At 36.1% G+C, this 19,834-nt stretch overlaps 5 protein-coding genes across 6 annotated transcripts; 2 read left to right on the top strand and 3 right to left on the bottom strand.

Moving 5' to 3' along the window:
- Positions 1–2,093: 2,093 nt before the first annotated feature.
- On the top strand, positions 2,094–3,632 carry LOC111789652 (pseudo histidine-containing phosphotransfer protein 6-like). Its single transcript, XM_023670288.1, has 5 exons — positions 2,094–2,177; positions 2,415–2,545; positions 2,654–2,797; positions 3,406–3,478; positions 3,576–3,632. The coding sequence occupies exons 1-5, from the start codon at positions 2,109–2,111 to the stop codon at positions 3,630–3,632; spliced, it is 474 nt and encodes a 157-aa protein (XP_023526056.1). The 5' UTR covers positions 2,094–2,108.
- A 4,353-nt stretch (positions 3,633–7,985) lies between these two features.
- Positions 7,986–9,004, top strand: LOC111790236 (protein LURP-one-related 5-like). The gene is made up of 2 exons (XM_023671091.1): positions 7,986–8,349; positions 8,470–9,004. The coding sequence occupies exons 1-2, from the start codon at positions 8,101–8,103 to the stop codon at positions 8,851–8,853; spliced, it is 633 nt and encodes a 210-aa protein (XP_023526859.1). The 5' UTR covers positions 7,986–8,100; the 3' UTR covers positions 8,854–9,004.
- LOC111790234 (glucan endo-1,3-beta-glucosidase 14) lies at positions 8,972–10,773 on the bottom strand. 2 transcript variants are annotated; one of them, XM_023671088.1, is made up of 3 exons: positions 10,436–10,773; positions 9,319–10,349; positions 8,972–9,236 (listed from the first exon to the last, which is right to left on the bottom strand). In XM_023671088.1, the coding sequence occupies exons 1-3, from the start codon at positions 10,503–10,505 to the stop codon at positions 9,159–9,161; spliced, it is 1,179 nt and encodes a 392-aa protein (XP_023526856.1). In that variant the 5' UTR covers positions 10,506–10,773; the 3' UTR covers positions 8,972–9,158. The 2 variants fall into 2 exon arrangements, with proteins under 2 accessions (XP_023526856.1, XP_023526857.1); XM_023671089.1 differs by having other exon boundaries at positions 10,454–10,769.
- A 1,151-nt stretch (positions 10,774–11,924) lies between these two features.
- On the bottom strand, positions 11,925–14,144 carry LOC111790235 (methyl-CpG-binding domain-containing protein 11-like). Its single transcript, XM_023671090.1, has 2 exons — positions 13,370–14,144; positions 11,925–13,132 (listed from the first exon to the last, which is right to left on the bottom strand). Exons 1-2 carry the CDS (start codon positions 13,466–13,468, stop codon positions 12,215–12,217), a joined length of 1,017 nt encoding a protein of 338 aa, XP_023526858.1. The 5' UTR covers positions 13,469–14,144; the 3' UTR covers positions 11,925–12,214.
- Positions 14,145–14,147: 3 nt separating this feature from the next.
- Positions 14,148–17,924, bottom strand: LOC111790238 (26.5 kDa heat shock protein, mitochondrial). The gene is given in 3 exon segments (XM_023671092.1): positions 14,148–14,997; positions 15,769–15,854; positions 17,837–17,924. A coding segment is annotated over 1 exon segment (633 nt). The 5' UTR covers positions 14,809–14,997; positions 15,769–15,854; positions 17,837–17,924; the 3' UTR covers positions 14,148–14,175.
- Between the last annotated feature and the right edge of the window lie 1,910 nt (positions 17,925–19,834).

Here is a 19,834-nt window from a genome sequence, read left to right as displayed (position 1 = left end):
TATACTCTAACCCATGTGTTAGAGGTTGGATCATAAACCCGCTATCTAGTACGGAATCTATAAACGACATGACATAGACACGGGAGGGTCCAATGTCTCGATAGAATCCAAATGGATGGATGTTTAGAATGTCCCAATATTATGAACGACACGTGAACCCATTCTCGATGGCATGACCCAATGAGCTACAATGGCTAACAACACCTCGTGACTTGGGATGACATCAAGACATGTGAGTCGTGTTAACTGAAAACTTAGATGACATTGAGATGTGACGTTACAATGAGAGACCTTGGCTCCGAATAGAGACAAAGTCGAGTTGAATGACTTGATCTAACGTAGAGGCGAAAGGCGAATATATTAAAACTTAACGAACAAATGAAATATTAAAAAAAAAAACTATGGTAAAAAAGGTGTAAGAAAATAAACAAACTNGGTTGGCGAGGAAGTGGAGGTAATTATTAAGGAATGAAACATGCTTCATCAAGAAGGGTTAATTAAATTATTTGTTATCCCATAATCCCATTTATGCTCTCTTCAATTTAACTTTAAATAATGCATTCCAAAACTGCTGCTTTTCATGACTTTAATATATTGCCTGCATAATTTAAACCATCATTTGCTTCTTACATTCATTCCAACATATTCTTTTAATATTTTCATTAAATCATTATCACCTTTCTTATTATCATATTATTTGTTCTTATCCTAATTAATATCATTTTTTTTTAGACTTCATTTAAAACCTGAGATCTCAGGCTTGATTAAGCATAAATGAAACTTGTTTCTTTTATGTTACATTCTTACATTAATATTATATGATTGAGATGTATGAACCTAAAAACATGACCTATAAACAAAACCCATCTAGCAATGAAAAATATAATGAGTCACATGACCAACTTGGAAGAAAGCAAATGAATGGTCTTATTATTGTTCAGTCTGTAATTCAGTGATTCTTCAAATGGCACCGAAAGAGAGAGTAAAATGAAGTGCCCATCATCACCATTTCAAAACTAATAAACCACTTTTCTCTCTTTTTCATCCATATTTTAACACTAAACAAACAAATTCTCTTAAAATTACGGGTTTTGAAAATCGTTCAAGATCGAGCCATCAATTTCTATAATAATAGTTTGTGTCTTATTCACTTAGATATGTTCGAATTGAGAATAGATTCGAAGTAGAATGTGTTGGATGATAAAAGTCTCACATCGGCTAATTTAGGGAATGATCATGAGTTTATTAGAAAGGAATATTCTCTTCATTGATACGAGGCCTTTTGGGAAGTCGAGAGGAAAGCAGTCATGAGAGCTTATGCTCAAAGTGGACAATATCGTACCGTTATGGAGAGTAGTGTTTGTCTAACGGAATGGAACCCTAATTCCATATAGTGAGCTCCACCCATGTGTCACACGCAGCCTACAGCTCCAAACTCCAAGGCCTCACCCAAAAATGATGGTCCCAATACAACACTCAAACAAAAAAGTGGGCAACCAAAAAGTTTTGGGCTTTAACAATGTAACCCCTCAAGACCATGTGTTTTGCAGCTTCTCAGCGTCCAACAAAAAAAAAAAAATGGCGACTGTCACAATCTGACAGGCAACCGGCTGCAGGTGGCTGTCGGGTGGGAGTCACTCTGTTAATTCCCCCCCGCCGCTTCCTTCTGACAGCACGCGGGCTTACTGGCTACTGGCGGAGCAGGTCATCCTCCCATTCCACTTCCACCACCGTTCTTCTCTTACATTTTGTCTACTTGATACCCCACATTCTTACCTCGAACGAGTCCCAAATCCAGCACGCTTTGACCCATCTCATAACCATCTCAATCTAAAACGTGAACTCCACTCTCTACACGTGGAGGAAGATGATTGGCTCGTGTAGTCCACGCTCTACTCTAGCACATGGTAAGATGGTTGTGGATTACTTGAGCATTGCCTTTAAATACTAGGGTTGCCATCTTATTGAAGGGTAACCCCAAAAGGCAAAAGCTTTAAGGTTCTTTCAGGAAGGTAATTAGTTAAGGGAGTATTGTTTTTGGGAAAGCTCATTGGCGTTGGAGGCTTTTGAATTTTTGTCCATCAGCCAAAACGGGTCTGCCTCTGTGGATGCTTGGCTTCGGGGCCGACAGGTTGCGAGCCGACATGAATCGCTTACTCGCCTTACTCTTCCACCAAGTAAATTCTTTCACTCTTATTCATCTTTTTCTATTAGAACAATATCGGCATACAGTGGGCTTAGGCTGTTACATGCACAATAATTCAATGGCTTCTCAAAATCGAAACTTTTGTGTAAAAAGGGTTTGTGTTAAAAGGGTCTTAATGTAACACTAAACCCTCGAAGTTTATGTAGAATTAAACTATTACATGAATTAGAGGTGTAAATTTAATTGGTTATTTATATTGTTAATGTAGGGAATATTAGACGAACAGTTCTTGCAATTGCAACAGCTTGAAGATGAGAGCTCACCAAATTTTGTGTCGGAAGTAGTCAACATTTACTTTCAAGAATCGGAGAGGCTGTTGAAGAATCTTAGAGCGTTGTTGTAAGTGTATCTTGAACTCGAGTTCTCATGCATAGACAACAAAAGAACAACAAAAAAAAAAGAATGATATCGTTATTGATGGGGTTAAGGTTTGTTTGGATTGGACAGAATAGAGAGAGAGTTAACAGACTACAAGAAAATGGGAAACCATTTGAATCAGCTGATGGGGAGCAGCTCAAGCATAGGAGCCAACAGAGTCAGAAATGTTTGCATTGCATTTCGAGCCAATTCTGAACAAAACAACCGTGCTGGGTATTATTATTATATTAAGACCTCAATTTTTATCATTATCTCCAAACAAACCCTTTTTTTTTTTTTTTTTTTTTTTTCNAAAAAAAAAAAACAACTGGGTCACACTTTATTTAAGATTCTGAAGCACCCAACAAGACACAAGGACAAACGTACACTACAAACCCTACATTTTTACCTTAAATTGTGGGTTTTATGTTTGGTAGAGTTCATGTTTGCATCAGCCAATAACATAGATTTTTTATGTGTGAGATTTGGAGAAGAGAACGAAACCTTCTTTATAAAAGCATGGAAACCTCTCTCTAGTATACACATTTTGAGGGGAAGTCGGAAAGGAAAAATCTAGATGATGTGCCAGCGAGGACTCTGGGCCCTAAAGATGGGTGGATTGGGGGGTCCCACATCACACTGGCCTCGAAGAGGGGTAGATTATGAAATCACACATTGGTTGGAGAGGAGAACGAAACATTCTTTATAAGGATGTGGAAAGCTCTCCCTAACAAACGTGAGACGTGGGCTTGATGTTACGTTCTTGAATCAGTAAACATGAACTTTTTGGTATAATATGGTGCTACAAATTACTAAAAATTCATGTGTTTGTATGTTTGTAGTTGCTTGGGAACATTGGAAGTTCTTGAACACGAGTATTGTTATTTAAAGAGCAAACTTCACGAGCTGTTTCAGGTGAAGTAAAGATTGAAATGTTACACAAATTGTTACACAAAAGCAGGTTTTTGATAGCTAAAGTTGGGTTCTTTTTGTTAAAATGCATGTGATACAGATAGAGCAGCAAAGAGTTCTGGGCGCAGGAGTTAGGTACCCAATGCACCAGAATTGAAGGGAAAAAAGAACAATAATGGAATGCCCCATTGGAAAACCCTATTTCTTTTTCTCTCCCAAAAATTGGCTTCATTGTTCTAACCTTATATTCAAATTAATGATACTTTTTTCTCTCATTCATACACGTTTTGTCGTTTATTTGCATCCTCGCCTTTGTTAGTGATTATAGTTCGGTCATCGCCATTACCGCTCCATTGTTCGCCAGTGTTCATAGATTGAATTGAATTAAATCAAACAATTTTTAACCCAATTCAATTATTTTGTAAAATTTTTCGATTCAAATAACCTCTTATTAAATTTAATATCAACCCTTAAATTTTAACTCAATTCAACCTTAAATTTTCATTTATTAAAAAAAAAAATATATATATATAATAATAAAAATAAAATGCATTTACCTATTTTAAATATTTAATTAAGATTTGTAACTTAATTTCAATATATTTTTTTAAAAAAATTACATTTAATAAATAATATAATTATATAATAAATATATATAATATCTTTAAAATTAACAATAAATTTGGGTTAAAATGTGTATATTGTAAGCATTTTTAAAATAATAAAAATTAGAATAGTATTTAATGTAAAATTAAGTAATTTCTTTTTTATAAATATTAATGTTATAGAAAAGAAAAAAAAAACGAGAGTGGGTCCCAAAGAAACTTCTTTTATTTATTTATTTTTTTCGAAGGGCATATAAAATTTATTTTTTTTTTTTAAAAAAAAAGAACTAAATTAAAATTTATGAGAGCATTAAACGTGATCTAAATTCTAATAAATATTTGGGCCCACTGCATGCCTATCACTTTGACCATATGCCCACTTGTTCTTTGGGTCGCCTTTTGACTTTTGGTTCTTCACGTATTAAATTTTTTAATGCAACGATTTAGAATCTTAATTATAAATATAACATTTTATCATGATTTAAATTTGTTTGTATAATCCACGATGGATACGAATTGAGTTAAGTTGGGTTGAAAAAAGTTGAGTTCGTGGCTCGAGTAACCTAAATATAACTCTTAACCCAATTCAACCCTCCACTCTCGATTGAGTTGGATTATTTCTATTAAGTATTCTATTTATCCACAATACATGTAACATTTACAAGTCACAACGCATCACTAAACTTGATTACCAATTAAGAATATTCTTTAATCTTTTCAATAGGGTAGGGTTGGTTGTTAACCCTCTTTTCGGGTTGGTTTGGTTGACCCTACTAAAAAAATGTCAACCCAACCAAAACCGAAAAAAAAAAAAAAAAATTAACTCAACCCAACCTTTATGGTTTGGGTTTGGTAGTTAGGGTTGGTTGAGTTATCGGGTCCTATGAACACCTCGACATATAATTTAGTCAAATTTCATATGTTATCCTATGAATACATGGCATATACAACCTAAACATCGACCACACAAAATCCAAGGTTTTTCATCTCAAGTTTAAAAATTTAAGTCTAGTAGTACTGGGTTATCTCTCTGAATCAGCTTATTGACTAGATCGTTAAGCCATCGAGTCCTCTAAGATTGACCGACCCATTTCAAGAAGATTTATCCAAGACGTACGATCTCGGAATCCATTATGCATGTAGTTTCTATAAATTTTTCTAAGAAAACGACAAAACCTAATCGCAAATAGTATTTTTCTTTTAAATTTGATCCAAAATCATTTAATCTTATCAAAGATTTTATTCTTACTTATTATAACCAAATCCCTTGCATTTTTAAAATGATAAATAAATAACTAGAAGGATTATGTCAACCAAGGAACACAAAAAGAATAATTTAGTTTAACAAAATATAAAAGAATTTAAAAGTTATAGAATATTAAAAGAAACTTATAATTTAATTGAAGAAAATTACAAACCGTTGCTTTGTTGGTGGTCACATTTAGACTTTTTGAGCTAAAAAAATGGGAATAAAGTTTGAAAGAGCATAAGGTCAAACTTAGGGTAGCAAATTAATGAATGGTGTTAGGGCAAACAATAAAGTTTATTCACATTTTTGTCTCCAAAATTCCACCATATGGACATTGCTTTAAACCTTTGTTCTTCCTCTCCTTTTGTCCTCCATTAATATCCTATAAACTCAACCTTTCACCATATTAATAATATTAATAAACTGTCTGGTCTCGTTGATCGGATGTATGTGAGTGAAGATAAAACATCCTAAAATGGTTCATGTTGGTCTGTAGAAATAACAGAATGCATGAGTAAGGACAAAACATCCTAAAATGACACAAGTTAGTTTAGGGACATAGTTCTCACTCTTAGAAGCAAAAAGTAAATAATGCAGTCATGTCACATTTTTAATGGCAAATTAATTAATTGTATTGAAAAAAAAAAGACAAAATGAAACTTTATTACCTTTGTTGTCGGTGGAAAATAGATTAAAGTGGTTCACCAAATTAATAAAGTAAGGAGTTTGCTTGCTTTAAAAAACGGAAAGTTCTTTACTGCAACTATATATATATATATTTTTTTAATTATTATTAACCCATAAAATATTAAATTAAAATAAATAATAATAATAGTAAATGACTTACTTGTCACATTTTTTTTAATGTATTCTTAATGTAGACTTTTTTATTGTAAGATTAATTTCGTAATAATCTTCGAAAATTAAGTGCGTTTACTTTTATTTTTTAAAATATAACTATGATTTATATTACTTTGATTGAATAAGTGAGGAAAAAAAAAATGAATAAGTGACTTGAACAATCTGAACCAATCAAACCCAAAAACTTTATGGTTGGATCAACGTTCTTTGACGTAAGATCTAAAAAAATTATTTATTAAAAGTAACAAAAACGTCAGAGTTTCTAGATAGATGGAATTAAATCATAAAGTTAAAATCTTGAGAGTAAACGTTATGAGATATTCTTTTGATTCGGAGCCTCATTGCCAAGAAAGTGTCATGTCCCCACGTGTCCTTTTCTTTTCTTTTGATATATTATTTTTCAACAAATAACGTGTTAAATGCATTTTTTTAAAAATTATTTTCTTTCAATTTTGAAAAATAAATTAAATTATATCACTGAAGAAAATATGTAAATAATTTTGGATAATTTTGGAATTTGATTCTTTTTTATTATGTAAATTATATAGGTGTTAAATGATATTATAATAATAGTACGTAAAGTAAAGTTGATATTATATTATAGAAAAATAATGATAAAGTGATATGGCCCATAAAACCCCAAAAAGCATATGAGAATTGATTAATGTGTCCACGTAGAGTGAATTTTAAAATCTCTCTCCTTTTCATATCCATCACGTTTACATCGTTGTCTCATCAAATTTATCACTTTTTTTTGAATAAATAATATAATTTCTTTTATATGTATTTAATGAAATTTAAAGTTTATGGTAAATATTAATATATTAGAACAAATTACTAATTTTTATTCCTATTTTGACATAATAATTTTTTTTAAATTAATTTTTTCTCCCATAAATTTATACTTGTTTAATCATATTTTTATTTATTAATTTTCAATAAATGTTTAAATCTTTAGTCAAATTTTAAAAATAAAAATATTTTTTTTTAAACTTTGGTTAAATTAAAAAAAAAATACTTTTAGAAGATAAATAATAAAGTAAATTCTTTTAGATAAAAGTAATTTTTTTGAGGTTATATTTTGGTATGGAATTTGAGGAAAATAACTTGAACTTTTAAAATAAAAATATTTTAAAGAATAATGACAGCTAAACAAATATTTATGTGATTTGAAGAATCAAAATAAAATATTAGAAAAATATATAAACCGGAAAATAAACATAAAATTTTGGCTTTAAGTGTACATTTTCTGTCGGCATACTATGGTTCCTTCCTTTGTATTTTCTTTTTTTTCATTATTATTTTTTTATTTCTATTGAGGTATAAACTAAAATATATGTTTTTATTTATTAATTTAGCTTCTATAGTTTAAAAAATATTTATTTAGTCCGTTACATTTTATTTTTATATTATACATTTATTATTCGTCTTTAATTTTCGTACAATGTTGTCCCCGCCATCAATAATGAAACTACATTCATGTCCTCGACTCGATAATTCTTCTCTCCTGATAAAAGATCACGAATCTTTAAGACGAAGAACTAAGGAAAAGTTCTAGACAAAAAACTGGAAAAAACAATATCTGATAGCGGTGGGTGAGGGTCGTGTGCCAGCGGACAGTGACCCGAAAGGGGTGGAGTGAGGGCCCCACAACTTCACATTTGTAATTTATTGATGATAAAAATATGAATGCTTACGAGTTACAACACGTCAAACTTTATGGTCCGCGTTCATTATTTTCAAACCAGACCCACCACTCTCATCACTTTCCAATTTTTGCTCCTTTTAAGCAGTCATGCCGACCCTTTAAATTCTGTCCCCTTCTCATTCTTCTCCATTCCCACACTTTCCATCTTCTTCATAAAAGGACAGACCTTTCTGTTTCTCTGCATCATCACTAACCCACCCAAATGAAGGTTTCTTCCATTGATGACTCTGAGTTTTCCTGTAATGGAATTGGATCCATTCCCACCACCACCGACACCCATTTCACTGTCATGAAAACGTCTCTCTTCTTCGCCGGCGACGGCTTCACTGTCTATGACTGCAAAGGAAAGCTCGTCTTTCGAGTCGATTCCTATGGCCCTGATGCTCGTTACAGGGATGAACTAGTTCTCATGGACCCTCATGGTCGTTGCCTCTTCACAGTCCGCCGCAAGGTAATTTGTGTTTCTTTTTCCTTCATTTAAAGTGGGTTTCATCTAATTTTGGTTTTGGGTTCTTGTTTGTTTGAGTTATTGACTCTGTTTCGTTTTGCTCTGTTTTTTTTCCGAAAACAGAGGCCGAGTTTGCATCAACGGTGGGAAGGGTATCTTCGGGAGAGGATCAACGGGCAGAAACCGGTTTTTGGAGTGCGACGGTCGTCGATCATCGGACCGTCGAGTTTGACGGTGGAGATGTATGGAAATCCCGGCAAGGAGTATCAGATCGAGGGGTCATTTGGGCAGCGTTTATGCACAGTTTTGAATGTGAAGAAGGAGGCGGTGGCTAAGATTAGAAGGAAAGTTGATGCTTCGACGAATGTGGTGCTTGGAAAAGATGTGTTTTCCCTTTCTTTAAAGCCTGGTTTTGATGGGGCTTTCGCTATGGCTTTGGTGCTTATTCTTGATCAGATAAGCGGTGATGAAGGGATTGGTGGCGAACCAGATCGGACACTAGTTTGATTTTGAGGGCTTGTTTATTTGATTGATCGAGCCATTGGGTCCTCTACTTTTAATGCTGTTGTTTATAGTTTTTTTGGATGGTGATGAATGTGTACATTTAACCATTTATAGCCTGAAATGGAAATAATGGAATTTGAATATCATCATCAAACAAAGCCTTAACTTTGTGTTACATTGTTGAAATGTTGTGTTGAAAAAATGAAAATCAATCCGTTGGTCTCTTAAAAATTCAGATAATCACTGTTAAAGAATTTACAGAGTGCTTGATCTTGAGGTGGTTGTGTTGATGTCTTTGAAGCTTGATTCTATGATGCAAGAATAAGCATCAGAACAGCAGAGGAAGCTGTGAGAATCATTGAATAAGAGCAGCCAAATCCAAGGTTCTGCGAGTTTTTGATATCCAAAAGTAATTAGGTAAGGTTATAATATGATAGCAATGAGTAGAGAAACATGTGAAAAAGTTACCTTGAAAGAGAGAAGAGATGAGGGTGCTGCAGAGGAAGGTTTGAGTCCGGTGAAGCCAATATTGTATGAAATGCTGCCATCGGCCTTGAACAGACCGAAATTCCTCTCGGACGTTGGCCCCGGTTTCGAGTTCTCGTTGAAGAGAGCAAAAATGTAAGCCCTGACGACGGTTTTGGGGCGGTAAGGAGTTCCCTTCTTCTTCATCAACTTCTTACGTAGATTTCGATTGTATGTCCTTGCATTTTTCAAAGTAGCACCAGCTTCGTTCTCATCCCCATGAGAAGCCCAGCCAGTCTCGGAGACAATGACGGGCATCTTCGGGTAGCCAGCCTTTTCGAGTGCAATGTAAGCTGCATCAACTTGAGCGTCGAACATGTTATCATAATGGAGATTGGTTTTGGTATCAAAGATGCCCTTGTTCTTCTTGAAAAGTGCATAGTCGATATCAATATGTTGAGGGTCATTCTTGTAAGCCAAGAATGGATATGCATTAATGAAGAAAGGGGAGCCAATGAGGTTGAAGAACTCCAAAAGAGGCTTCATAACTGGCACAATATCTTCCTTGAAAATGCAGGATGAAGGTGGAAATGAATTTGCAAAAACAGCTTCTGAATGTGGACTTGAAACTTGCACAATGCTTGTCAATTGAAGCCTATAAAGAGCATTGTAAACATTTTTAACTGCAGGCACAAGAACTTCCCACAGCTCAACATCAGTTCCCCCCAACACCTCGTTCCCAACCGCGATCCCTCGTATATGAGTGTCCGGGAGAAACGCCTGAACATTCTCTTTAATCCAGTTCATCGCACGATCTTCCCCGACGCTTATGTCTTTCAGATATTCATTCCCGAGACCGACCACAATCTCAATACCCGAACCTTTGAACGCCGTCAGGACTCCATGATCAGCATCATAGATTCTTATGTTCTTTATCTTTGCAGCTTTCAGAAGTGTCACCACACTTTCAGGAGGTGGTATGTTATCTGCTATTCTTCCATAATTCACTCCATACGTCCAACCTGCATCCACTCCTGTAAACCAAAACCAAAACCAAAACCAAAACAAAACGCCACTGTTAGCCATAATTCAAACCATAATCTTAGGACAAAAACAATACCTGTTTGCTGGAACAGACCATTTAGGAAGATGGCACAAAAGAAGCAGAGGAAAAGGGGAAAAGTGGTCATTTGTGAAGAGGGGGCGCAAAAGGAGAAGGAAAAGAGAGTTCCTTTTGTAGAAAAAGACGTGGGGTTGTGGCCTATTGGGTTGGGTGTAATGTTTTGTAGGCCAAAAATAGTAGCAGGAGGGCGTTTCCTGAGGCCATGGCTTTACAAAAATGGATAGATTCTTAGCCTTCGTTCAAAGATGATTCAAAGTTTGATGAGGAGGAAGAACATTCTTTGTTGTTTATTCTTAGTTCCATGAAGGGAAAGAGTGGAGTTGTTTTAAGGCGGCATAGAATAGATTCTTCCCTTTCTTCTCACTTTTATCTTTTCATCTGCTACTTTTCTTGGAAAATCTTCATTTTCTGTGTTTTTTTTTTTTTTTTTTTTTTTTTTTTTTTTNATGGGGTTTGGAATATCCATTTCCTTTTGCTTTGGGGACACTTTCTATTCTCGTGTTACAACAAAGATTTGAGCAAATGGTTGATCTTTCAAACTGTTTCATTTCAGTGTGATGCTTAAAGTTTTTAGAGGAAAAGAAAAGAATGATTTCCACTGCAGAATCTTGAACATACTATGAAAATTTTTATTGGGTCATTGAGAAACAACATATTCAAGGAGAAAATGTGAGATTACACGTCGGTTGGAGAGAGAAACGAAGCATGCCTTACAAGGGTGTGGAAACTTCTCACTAATAGACATGTTTTAAAACTGTGAGGCTGATACGTAATGGGCCAAAACGGACAATATTTGCTAGAAGTGGACATGGGCTGTTACAAATGGTATCAAAGCTAGGCACTGGGTGATGTGCCAACGAGAACGTTGACCCCCGAAAGGGGGATGGGTTGTGAAATCCCACATTGGTTGGACAGTAGAACGAAACATTCCTTATAAGGATGTGAAAACATTTCCTTAGCAGATGCATTTTTAAACCTTGAGGTTGACGACGATACGTAATGAGCCAAAACGGACAATATTGCTAGTAGTGGGCTTGGACTGTTACAAATAGTATTAGAGGCAGACACTGGATGATGTGCCAGCGAAAACACTAGCCCCCAAGGGGATAGATTGTGAGATTTCACGTTGAATGGAGAGAAGAACGAAACATTCCTTATAAGAGTGTAGAAATCTCTCCTTAACAAATGCATTTTAAAACCTTAAGGTTAACGGTGATATGTAATGGGCCAAAATGGATAATATTTACTAACGGTGGGCTTGAGCCGTTACAAATGGTATCATAGCCAGACATGGGGTGATTTGCCAGCGAGGACGCTAGCTCCCAAAAGGGGTGGATTGTGAAATCCGACGTCAGTCGGAGAGGAGAACAAAACATTCCTTGTAAAAGCTATGGAAATCTCTTCCTAACTACTTGTTTTAAAACTATGAGGCTGACGGCGATATAATAAGCCAAAACGAACAATATCTGCTAGCAGTAGACTTGGGCCGTTACCGAAAGACATCTCTCACCCAATGTTAAATTAGAAGGCCGATGAACATTAACATTCTACCGTCAAAAAGAAGTCTGGTGAGAAAAAAGAACAAAAGCTACAGATTCTAATATCTAAATCTAACAACTACAAGTTCTCTTTTCGGTAAATACATACGAAAACTAAAGCTACGGTCACCGTGGGAGAGCGTAAACGCTTGCAGAAACAAAGATCGAGTCGTCGAGACCGCTAAAAAGTCAGCAGACAGTTGTGGTATGCACTGCATCGATCCATCGATCGTCCTAGTTAAAGCTTACCATTTTCTTTCATCAAGTTATCGTGTTCAACGCTTCGGTCCTCGGCCTCAACGTTACATTTTGCAGCATTTGTTGAAACATCTTCATTACCCTTAGTCACATTGTCTGGTGTGGCTGCAGTTTCGTTCTGATCATTCTGTTTAACTCCCTCCATGACTCCGTTCGCTTGTTGAACGACGACATTGCCAGGATCGTTTTCGTTTTCGTTTTCGTTTATGCATTGGTTAACCTCACTAGCAACAGCAACAGAGTATTCAGTAGGTATGACTATTTCTGCTACTTCATTTCCTTGCTTTTCAGCTTCTTCCAATCCCTCAGTTTCCACTTGAATCGCATCTTGACCGTTCGTTTCGCCACCGTTTTCATTCGTTTCGTCGATACCGACAAATTCAGAGTTAACAACTACATCTGAACTTTCATTTTGATCTTGCTTTTCACCTTCACCAGCATCACTACCCCTCTCATCTTTACTCCTTATGTCTGGATCAGCATTTCGTTTTTCACTTTCCTTCGGTTCGTCTTTCGGGTTATCTCCATTATCAGCTCGACGAGTATCAGAACCGTCTTTATCCTTCTCATTCCCCTCTACATCAATCATTTCAATTTCTTCAAGAACTATGGGAGAAGCAATGGCTTCCTCCTTATACTCTTTCTTAGAACCAGAAGATTTTCGACTCCGTTTCTTCGGAGGCTCCTCTTTTGGCGGAGTCGCCTTGACCTTCTCACTAATTCTTGCAGATCTTCTAGGCGCCTCACCCGTGCTCCAATCGAACTCGGATATCGCAGGAGCATCAGAATGCAATTTTAAGTACTGATCTAGCAGTTTTCTGCTACTAAATTCTTCACCAGTTGGAGCAATGAATACAATTTCACTCTTCCTTGGTGTACCAGCCTTGTTGGGTATGAACTAGACAAGCAAAATAACCAACAATTCAAGAAGTGCTCAAAAGAATTAAACCCTAACAGTTTTCCAAACAAGCCCTAGAACTAAAACAGAGTTCCAAAGCCAAAAAAACACAAACTTTACCACAAAAAGAGAACATTGAGAAGAAATTCACAAGACCCAGAAACAAGAACATCAATCTTAAACGAAAAAGAGTTTAGTTCTTGCAAAAAAAGACCTAAATTGAGTAAAAAGTTCAACCAGTTTCTTCCAGGTAGCTGGGGCAGGAAGCTCCACAGAAATGGCTTCTTCATCCATGGCTGCAGCAGCTTGAGTTTGAGCTTCATTTTCCACCATCATAGCTCCCTATGAAACTCTCGTTTCTTTTCAGTTTCTGTTCTTGTGTGGCCAAAATAGAAACACACAAACCGTTGAGGAGTGTGTTCTTCTTTGGTGGTTAGTCCTAAAATCCAAAAGGGCATTGCTAAAACTACCTTCACAGCAAAACCCATCTGCATTTTGTCCAATCAGATGAGGGATGATCCTTAAATCCTTTGATCTTCACCACGTGTCGAGATCAGAGAAGCGATTACAAGGGTTTGGACTGAACTCAGCAACAGGGTAAGTTGTTTCTGGGTGGAGCTTAAAAATCCCATCTTTTTTTTTTTTTGTTTCTCGGCCATCAAGGCGGGCAAACAAAATCCAGAGATTCCGAAATTCCATTTTTTTTAATTTTTTTTTTCTTCATTATCCATAAAATATTTTTAAAATGGGAAGAAATTCTTGTTTTCCCGCACTTTGTTTTGGTGACCGTCGTGGAGCCACCTGTTTATCCGGACGTGAAAGGCTCTGGATTGCCTTACTCTTTAAGGGAATTGAAATGTGGGGTTTCACGTCCGAATCTGTCGGTGTCGTGTAATTTATGTAATGTGATGTTGGCATAGGTTTCAAGTTTCTTTCTTCGTAAAAAGAAAGAGTTTTTACTTCTTTAATTGGAATTACTTTCACACTTCTATTTTTTTTTTTTTTTTTTTTTNNNTTTTTTTTTTTTTTTTTACTGATCAAAATTACACGACGGTGATCTCTTTAACATCCTTTGGAGGCATCTCAGTCCTTGGAATGGTGATCGTCAACACCCCATCTTTCAGCTCCGCCTTGATCTCATCCGCCACCGCGTCTTCCGGCAGCATCACCGTGCTCTCGTAGTACCCATATCTCTCCCCCCTCCACCCACTTTCTTCTTCTTCATCTTCTTCACTGTGCTCCCCTCTGATGCTCAGAATCCGACCCTCCACCCTCACCTTCACGTCTTCCTTCGCAATCCCAGGCATCTCCACCTTCAGCTTGTACTACTCTTCTTGCTCTTTCACATGCCCATTGGATACCCACCATGGACGCCTCAACTTCAAGCTCTTCAATACTCTGTTTATGTTCTCAGCCGCTTGCATCAGTGAATTCCCCACATCAAATTCTCTCCCATTCTTCTTCCATAATACCCACTTCTTGCCTTCCCCTTTCGGGACCATTTTGGTGTTTTTGTCTTCATTATTAATGGCCACTTCTTTGGGATTGCCTTCTGAGCTCTGATCGCAGAACCTTCTGATCAGGGCCTCTGTTTTCCTGTGGAGCAGAGCATCAGCAGGGGAGGAAACAAGCGCCCTTTGCTGCAAATTCTTCAGAGCCAAGCGAGTCAGGGCCATGGGGAATGAGTATTCAAATAGAGAAGTGGAGTGGGCTCTGTTGGTAATGTGTTTTGGTGTAAAGATGGTGGTGGAAGAAGATTAATAAAGACATGAGGGGAGGGGGAGAATCTGGAAGGTGAGTCCAGAAGTGTCGTTGGAGTTTCTGGCAGGTGCTAGTCCATGGCGAAAACATGTGTCGATCCTGTCCTGTGCATGTTTCATACAGCTTCCAGTTGTTTCTCAAATATACCATCAACACAGAGAACAAAGGGTTTAATCCAATCCAACCACATTTCCATATGGCTACCAACAGAGCCTAAAGCATAAACTATTTTACTTATGGCCCAAAATTTCAGATTTCTACCCGCATATTTGTAATGGCAAGTTTAAAGAATAATAGAATCAAGTCCTAAGTAAGAGTACCAATCAATATGACTAATATTTTTCAAGATTGGATCATGCAAACGTTAAGCTTCCACATCTTAATAAAAAATGTTTCATTCTACTCTCCAACTAATGTGAGATCTCACAATCCATCTCCCTTTGGGGCCCAGCGTCCTCGCTGGCACTCGTTTCTCTCTACGATCGATGCGAGATCTCACAATCCACCCCTCTTTGAAACCCAACGTCCTTGTAGCACACCGCTTGATATTTGGCTTTGATACCATTTGTAACAGCCCAAACCAACCACTAGCAAATATTGTCCTCTTTGGATTTTTCCTTTTGAGATTCTCCTCAAAGTTTTTAAAACGTATCTGCTAGAAAGAGGTTTCCATACGCTTAAAAAGAATGTTTCGTCTCACTCTCTAGAAGCACTCAAGTTTCAGACAAGAACTAGATAAAAATTACCCAAGGAAGAACCCAGAACGCCTAGTACAACAAACTGAACGCTAAAATGGATTAATGTTCTGTTTTTCCTTTTTTCTGCATAAAGCTACATTTTGGGTATTGGCCAAGTTGCCAATTTAGCAATTGTACCTGTTCATGTAATAGTTGTAATTCAGCAATTCAGAGGGTTTCCCAAGCCTAACTTAATCTTCAAATATCTTTAAGAGAATCAACCACTGCATGTAGATTTCAAGGTTAGACCCCGTTAGAGAAAAAGGCAAGATTAATGTGAAAAATTGATCAGCAATAAAGCTTATCGGTTCCATATGGCGACACTTACACCAAGTGATCTAGGATGTGGCGACACTTACATAGTAGGGATGTGAAATCATGGCCAGATTAGAAGAAAACCATCATATAATCTTATTACAGCTTTATAACTAGAAGTCAAAATTTTCCAGAAGAATTTATGACTATAAAACAATTTCGGTTATGGAAAAGAACAGCGACCAAACCTACTTGAATTTGGGTTCTCCAATCAACTGTTCTTTGTTGTTGGACTCTTTGCTCTGCACCCAATGCTGTCTAGTTTGATTCCAGAGAAGAAGACCTACAACTAAAATTGTCAAACCACAAACCGAATATTCTTGAACATAGAAACTCTCCTAAACTGTAAACTTCTTATGCACGGAACTAAACTAGCTTATCTGCTGTCTAGTCTTAGAACCAGCTATTGATCTATATGAACGGCAAGAAACTAGTCACTTGAAACGGGACATGGACTAGACCTTCTTTATCCTTTTATCCCTTATTAGTAGTACATAGTTCATATTTTAAATGGTAATTTTTGGTAGTTTTTTGGGGTGGGGTTGGTTATAAATAGAGAAAGTTGAAGAGTTTGGGGGTTACACAATCATGTAGAATCATTCTACAGTGGATGCATTGTGGAAAGAGATAACCATCTCGTAAATGATCGTAACAAACTAGACCTGGATTTAGACTTGGCGTTTAAGGATAGAAAATGAAGCTGGAGCCTTCGCTCTTGGTGCCTTTAAAGCTATGGCAACACAAGCTAATCAAGCGAAGCAGCAGAAGTTCATTGCACAAATGAGAACTTACCATGATTTACAAATGCAGTGGGAACATTAGCTTCGCTAGAGTCCCCCTGTAATTGGTTGGATTTAACTGATGAATAGCCTCCTTTGACTGATTAGCATTGTTGTCCATATCGTGTGACAGCCCAAGCCCACCACCGCTAGCAGATATTGTCCTATTTGGACTTTTCCTCGAAGTTTTTAAAACGTGTCTGCTAGGGAAAGTTTTCACACCATTATAAAGAATGTTTCGTTCTCCTCCCCAACTGATGTGGGATCTCACAATCCACCTCTCTTCGGGACCCATCATCCTCACTGGCACTCGTTCCTTTCTTCAATCAATGTGGGACCCCCTAATCCACCCCCCATGCTGGCACACCGCCTTGTGTCCACCCTCCTTCGAGGCTTAGCCTTTTCTCACTGGTACAATGCCCGGTGTTTGGTTCTTATACCATTTGTAACATCCCAAGCCCACCACTAGTAGATATTGTCCTCTTTGGATTCTCTCTTTCCGGCTTCCCCTCAAGGTTTTTAAAACGTATCTGTTAAGGAGAGGTTTTCACACCTTTATAAAGAATGCTCCGTCTCCTCCCCAACCAATGTGGGATCTTACATCGTGTGTGTGGTCAAGATTTCAAAATATGTTACAAGACGCCTCGACTCCGCGAACTACTACAGTAGCAAGCTTAGATATGATTTTCAATGCATCCAATGCTCTATTACAAACTACAGTTCATCAAAATACTCATTAGAACCAGCCACATCATGGTTCAAAATCATAGTAAACAAGAGAAAAAAAAATCAAAAGGGGGAAAAGAAAAAGCATGAAAGAAATCTTCCCATGATGCTCATTAAATAGTTATTCACATTTCTAGGATCTTTGAATTTCCAAGCTATCAACAACCCCATTAAAAGCAAAACAAATGAACATTAAAGCAGAAGAAATGGTTCGATCATTAAGAAAAATCAGCGAGGTAACCAATTTAAACCCCTCCTTTCATTCTGCCAAATTTTCTAGGCAACCAAACACAGAGCCAATAACCCATTTCACACACAGAACAATGTCACACACAATCACATCAATCAAATAAATTCAAAATCCAAAACAGCAAAAAAGAACTTACCCCATGTTAGGGCAACGTATATAAAGCAAACCCAGAAGAACAGAACGGATCCACAGAGCACCAAATCGGATTCCAGGAAGAAAATATCAGAGAATCGCCTCTAGAAATCAAAAAGATTCACGGGTGTAAAGATAAAAGCAGAAACAAAAGCAAATTTGAGAAATCTGCAGAAATTGAAACTTTCGAGGAAAAAAGTGGTCGACCTGAATGAACAACAATATCACGGGTCGCCTTTCTCCTGCTCCCTGAAATCCAAAATGCCCTCTTCGATGATTCACAAGCTCAGCTTTACCTCCCCCCTTTCTTCTTCTCTGGTTAACAGGAAATTGGTGGAAACATAGAATAGGTTCCCTTAGTAAATATTCGAAGTACTTAACTTCAGTTTATCACTAATTTTTTAGAAATTTTCCTAATCATCATTTGATTAAAAGCTTATTAGAGATCATTGTTTTAATTAACCCAATTATTATTATTATGATTTAATGTTATTATGTTTGTCCCATTATAAATTAGCTAATCACATAATTATTTGGTTTCGTCGTATTGTAACAGAGACATGAATGTTGATGAAACCTAAAAAAAAATTAAAATCGAGACAGCATGTTGTAAACAATCTCATATTTTGAATATATTTGTGAGTCAACATTCAAAGATTTAAATTATTTGCGTGAGTAAGAAGCAAAAGGGTTCTACGTGAAATATAATTCTCGATTCATAGCTAAAGTATGAAGTCTACATCTTCTAGAAGACAAGACGAAAATAAGTACATATTCATTTAACATGTAAACGTGTCACCATAATTCATGGTCCATAAAAATGACTTTAATTTTCTTCGAACAATTTAATTAGATTAATTAAAATATTACCCATTATTTGGGCTAAAAGGATTCTTCCTTGTAATTATTCTTTTTTTTCTTTTTTTTTTTTTAATATTGTAAGGTGGATACATTTAATCCAAAGAATTACTTTTGGTTGGAATGGAATAGCTTTTCGAGTAAAAAAGTGATGGAATTTTTCACCGGGTCAATTGTAAATTTACAACTTCAATATTAGATATGGTTAAAATTTTGATGGGATCTAAGAATCTCGGACTTATTTTGTATTATTAACTACCTCACCCGACTATAAATAATTTGTCTTTATCTAAAAGAAACGTTAAAAAAAATATATATATATATATATATATTTAAAAATATTCAATAAGTAACTTACCGTTGAGGTTAAAAAATGCAACACAGACGGACTATAACTGTACTTATACTCTACTTTCAATTTTATGTATAATTAGATGCATAGTAGTTCTCTACACATGACTTGTGCACATGCACATGGACCCACTAAGTGAGCACCGTTATCATATTCCATAGGCTTGACTATGAGCTAACTAACACACACTCATGCACCTGAAATTGATGTAAAGAAAGGGAACGCGAGAAAAAAACGCAAATGTACATGACTGAAGAAGTAAATCATGACTAAATGATCTTGATCACACACCATTGCATGAGCTCCAAAAGATGATAACTCTCGATATAAAGTTCCAAACTTCAAATACCTAGGGAAAAATTTTGTGGCAATAGTATGAGAAGAATGATGACTATATGAACTCAATTAGGTGCGCAATGACTTGCCAAAATTCTTACTGTTTCCACCTCCCAAGTCGATGAATAAAGCAAAACTCGACCAATGACTTAAACAACAAAAACCCTTTTAACTTTTTTTTTCTTTTCAAAATTGTTAAGAATGCAAAAAATCGACATCTTAAGATTATCATGAAACTGAACATTAGTCCATGTTTTAGTGGTTGTAAGTCGATCAATATAGATTTTAATTGCTAAGCTATATACTCGTATCGAAAATAACATCGATGTTGATATCGTAACCATACAACAAAACTTATCCTATGTCCAAGAGAAAAATGAAATTATCATAATTTCATTATGATTTTTACTAAAATGAAAAAAAAAAAAAAAAAAAAAAAAAAAAAAAAAAAAAAAA

This window comes from Cucurbita pepo, chromosome LG03, assembly GCF_002806865.2.
Source record: "Cucurbita pepo subsp. pepo cultivar mu-cu-16 chromosome LG03, ASM280686v2, whole genome shotgun sequence".
Taxonomy (NCBI): domain Eukaryota; kingdom Viridiplantae; phylum Streptophyta; class Magnoliopsida; order Cucurbitales; family Cucurbitaceae; genus Cucurbita; species Cucurbita pepo.
The sequence above is the reverse complement of the archived record's forward strand: the minus strand, read 5'-3'. Positions and strand labels throughout refer to the sequence as shown.

Excerpts from the sequence above, each read along its gene's own strand:
- LOC111789652 (XM_023670288.1), top strand. The coding sequence starts at position 2,109 with ATGCTTGGCTTCGGGGCCGACAGGTTGCGAGCCGACATGAATCGCTTA. Across the intron at positions 2,546-2,653 it reads AAGAATCTTAGAGCGTTGTT|AATAGAGAGAGAGTTAACAG; the intron begins GTAAGTGTATCT and ends TGGATTGGACAG. Across the intron at positions 2,798-3,405 it reads GAACAAAACAACCGTGCTGG|TTGCTTGGGAACATTGGAAG; the intron begins GTATTATTATTA and ends GTATGTTTGTAG.
- LOC111790236 (XM_023671091.1), top strand. The coding sequence starts at position 8,101 with ATGAAGGTTTCTTCCATTGATGACTCTGAGTTTTCCTGTAATGGAATT. Across the intron at positions 8,350-8,469 it reads TCTTCACAGTCCGCCGCAAG|AGGCCGAGTTTGCATCAACG; the intron begins GTAATTTGTGTT and ends TTCCGAAAACAG.
- LOC111790234 (XM_023671088.1), bottom strand. The coding sequence starts at position 10,505 with ATGACCACTTTTCCCCTTTTCCTCTGCTTCTTTTGTGCCATCTTCCTA. Across the intron at positions 10,350-10,435 it reads TGGTCTGTTCCAGCAAACAG|GAGTGGATGCAGGTTGGACG; the intron begins GTATTGTTTTTG and ends TTTGGTTTACAG. Across the intron at positions 9,237-9,318 it reads CATCTCTTCTCTCTTTCAAG|AACCTTGGATTTGGCTGCTC; the intron begins GTAACTTTTTCA and ends AAAAACTCGCAG.
- LOC111790235 (XM_023671090.1), bottom strand. The coding sequence starts at position 13,468 with ATGATGGTGGAAAATGAAGCTCAAACTCAAGCTGCTGCAGCCATGGAT. Across the intron at positions 13,133-13,369 it reads CAGCTACCTGGAAGAAACTG|TTCATACCCAACAAGGCTGG; the intron begins GTTGAACTTTTT and ends TTGCTTGTCTAG.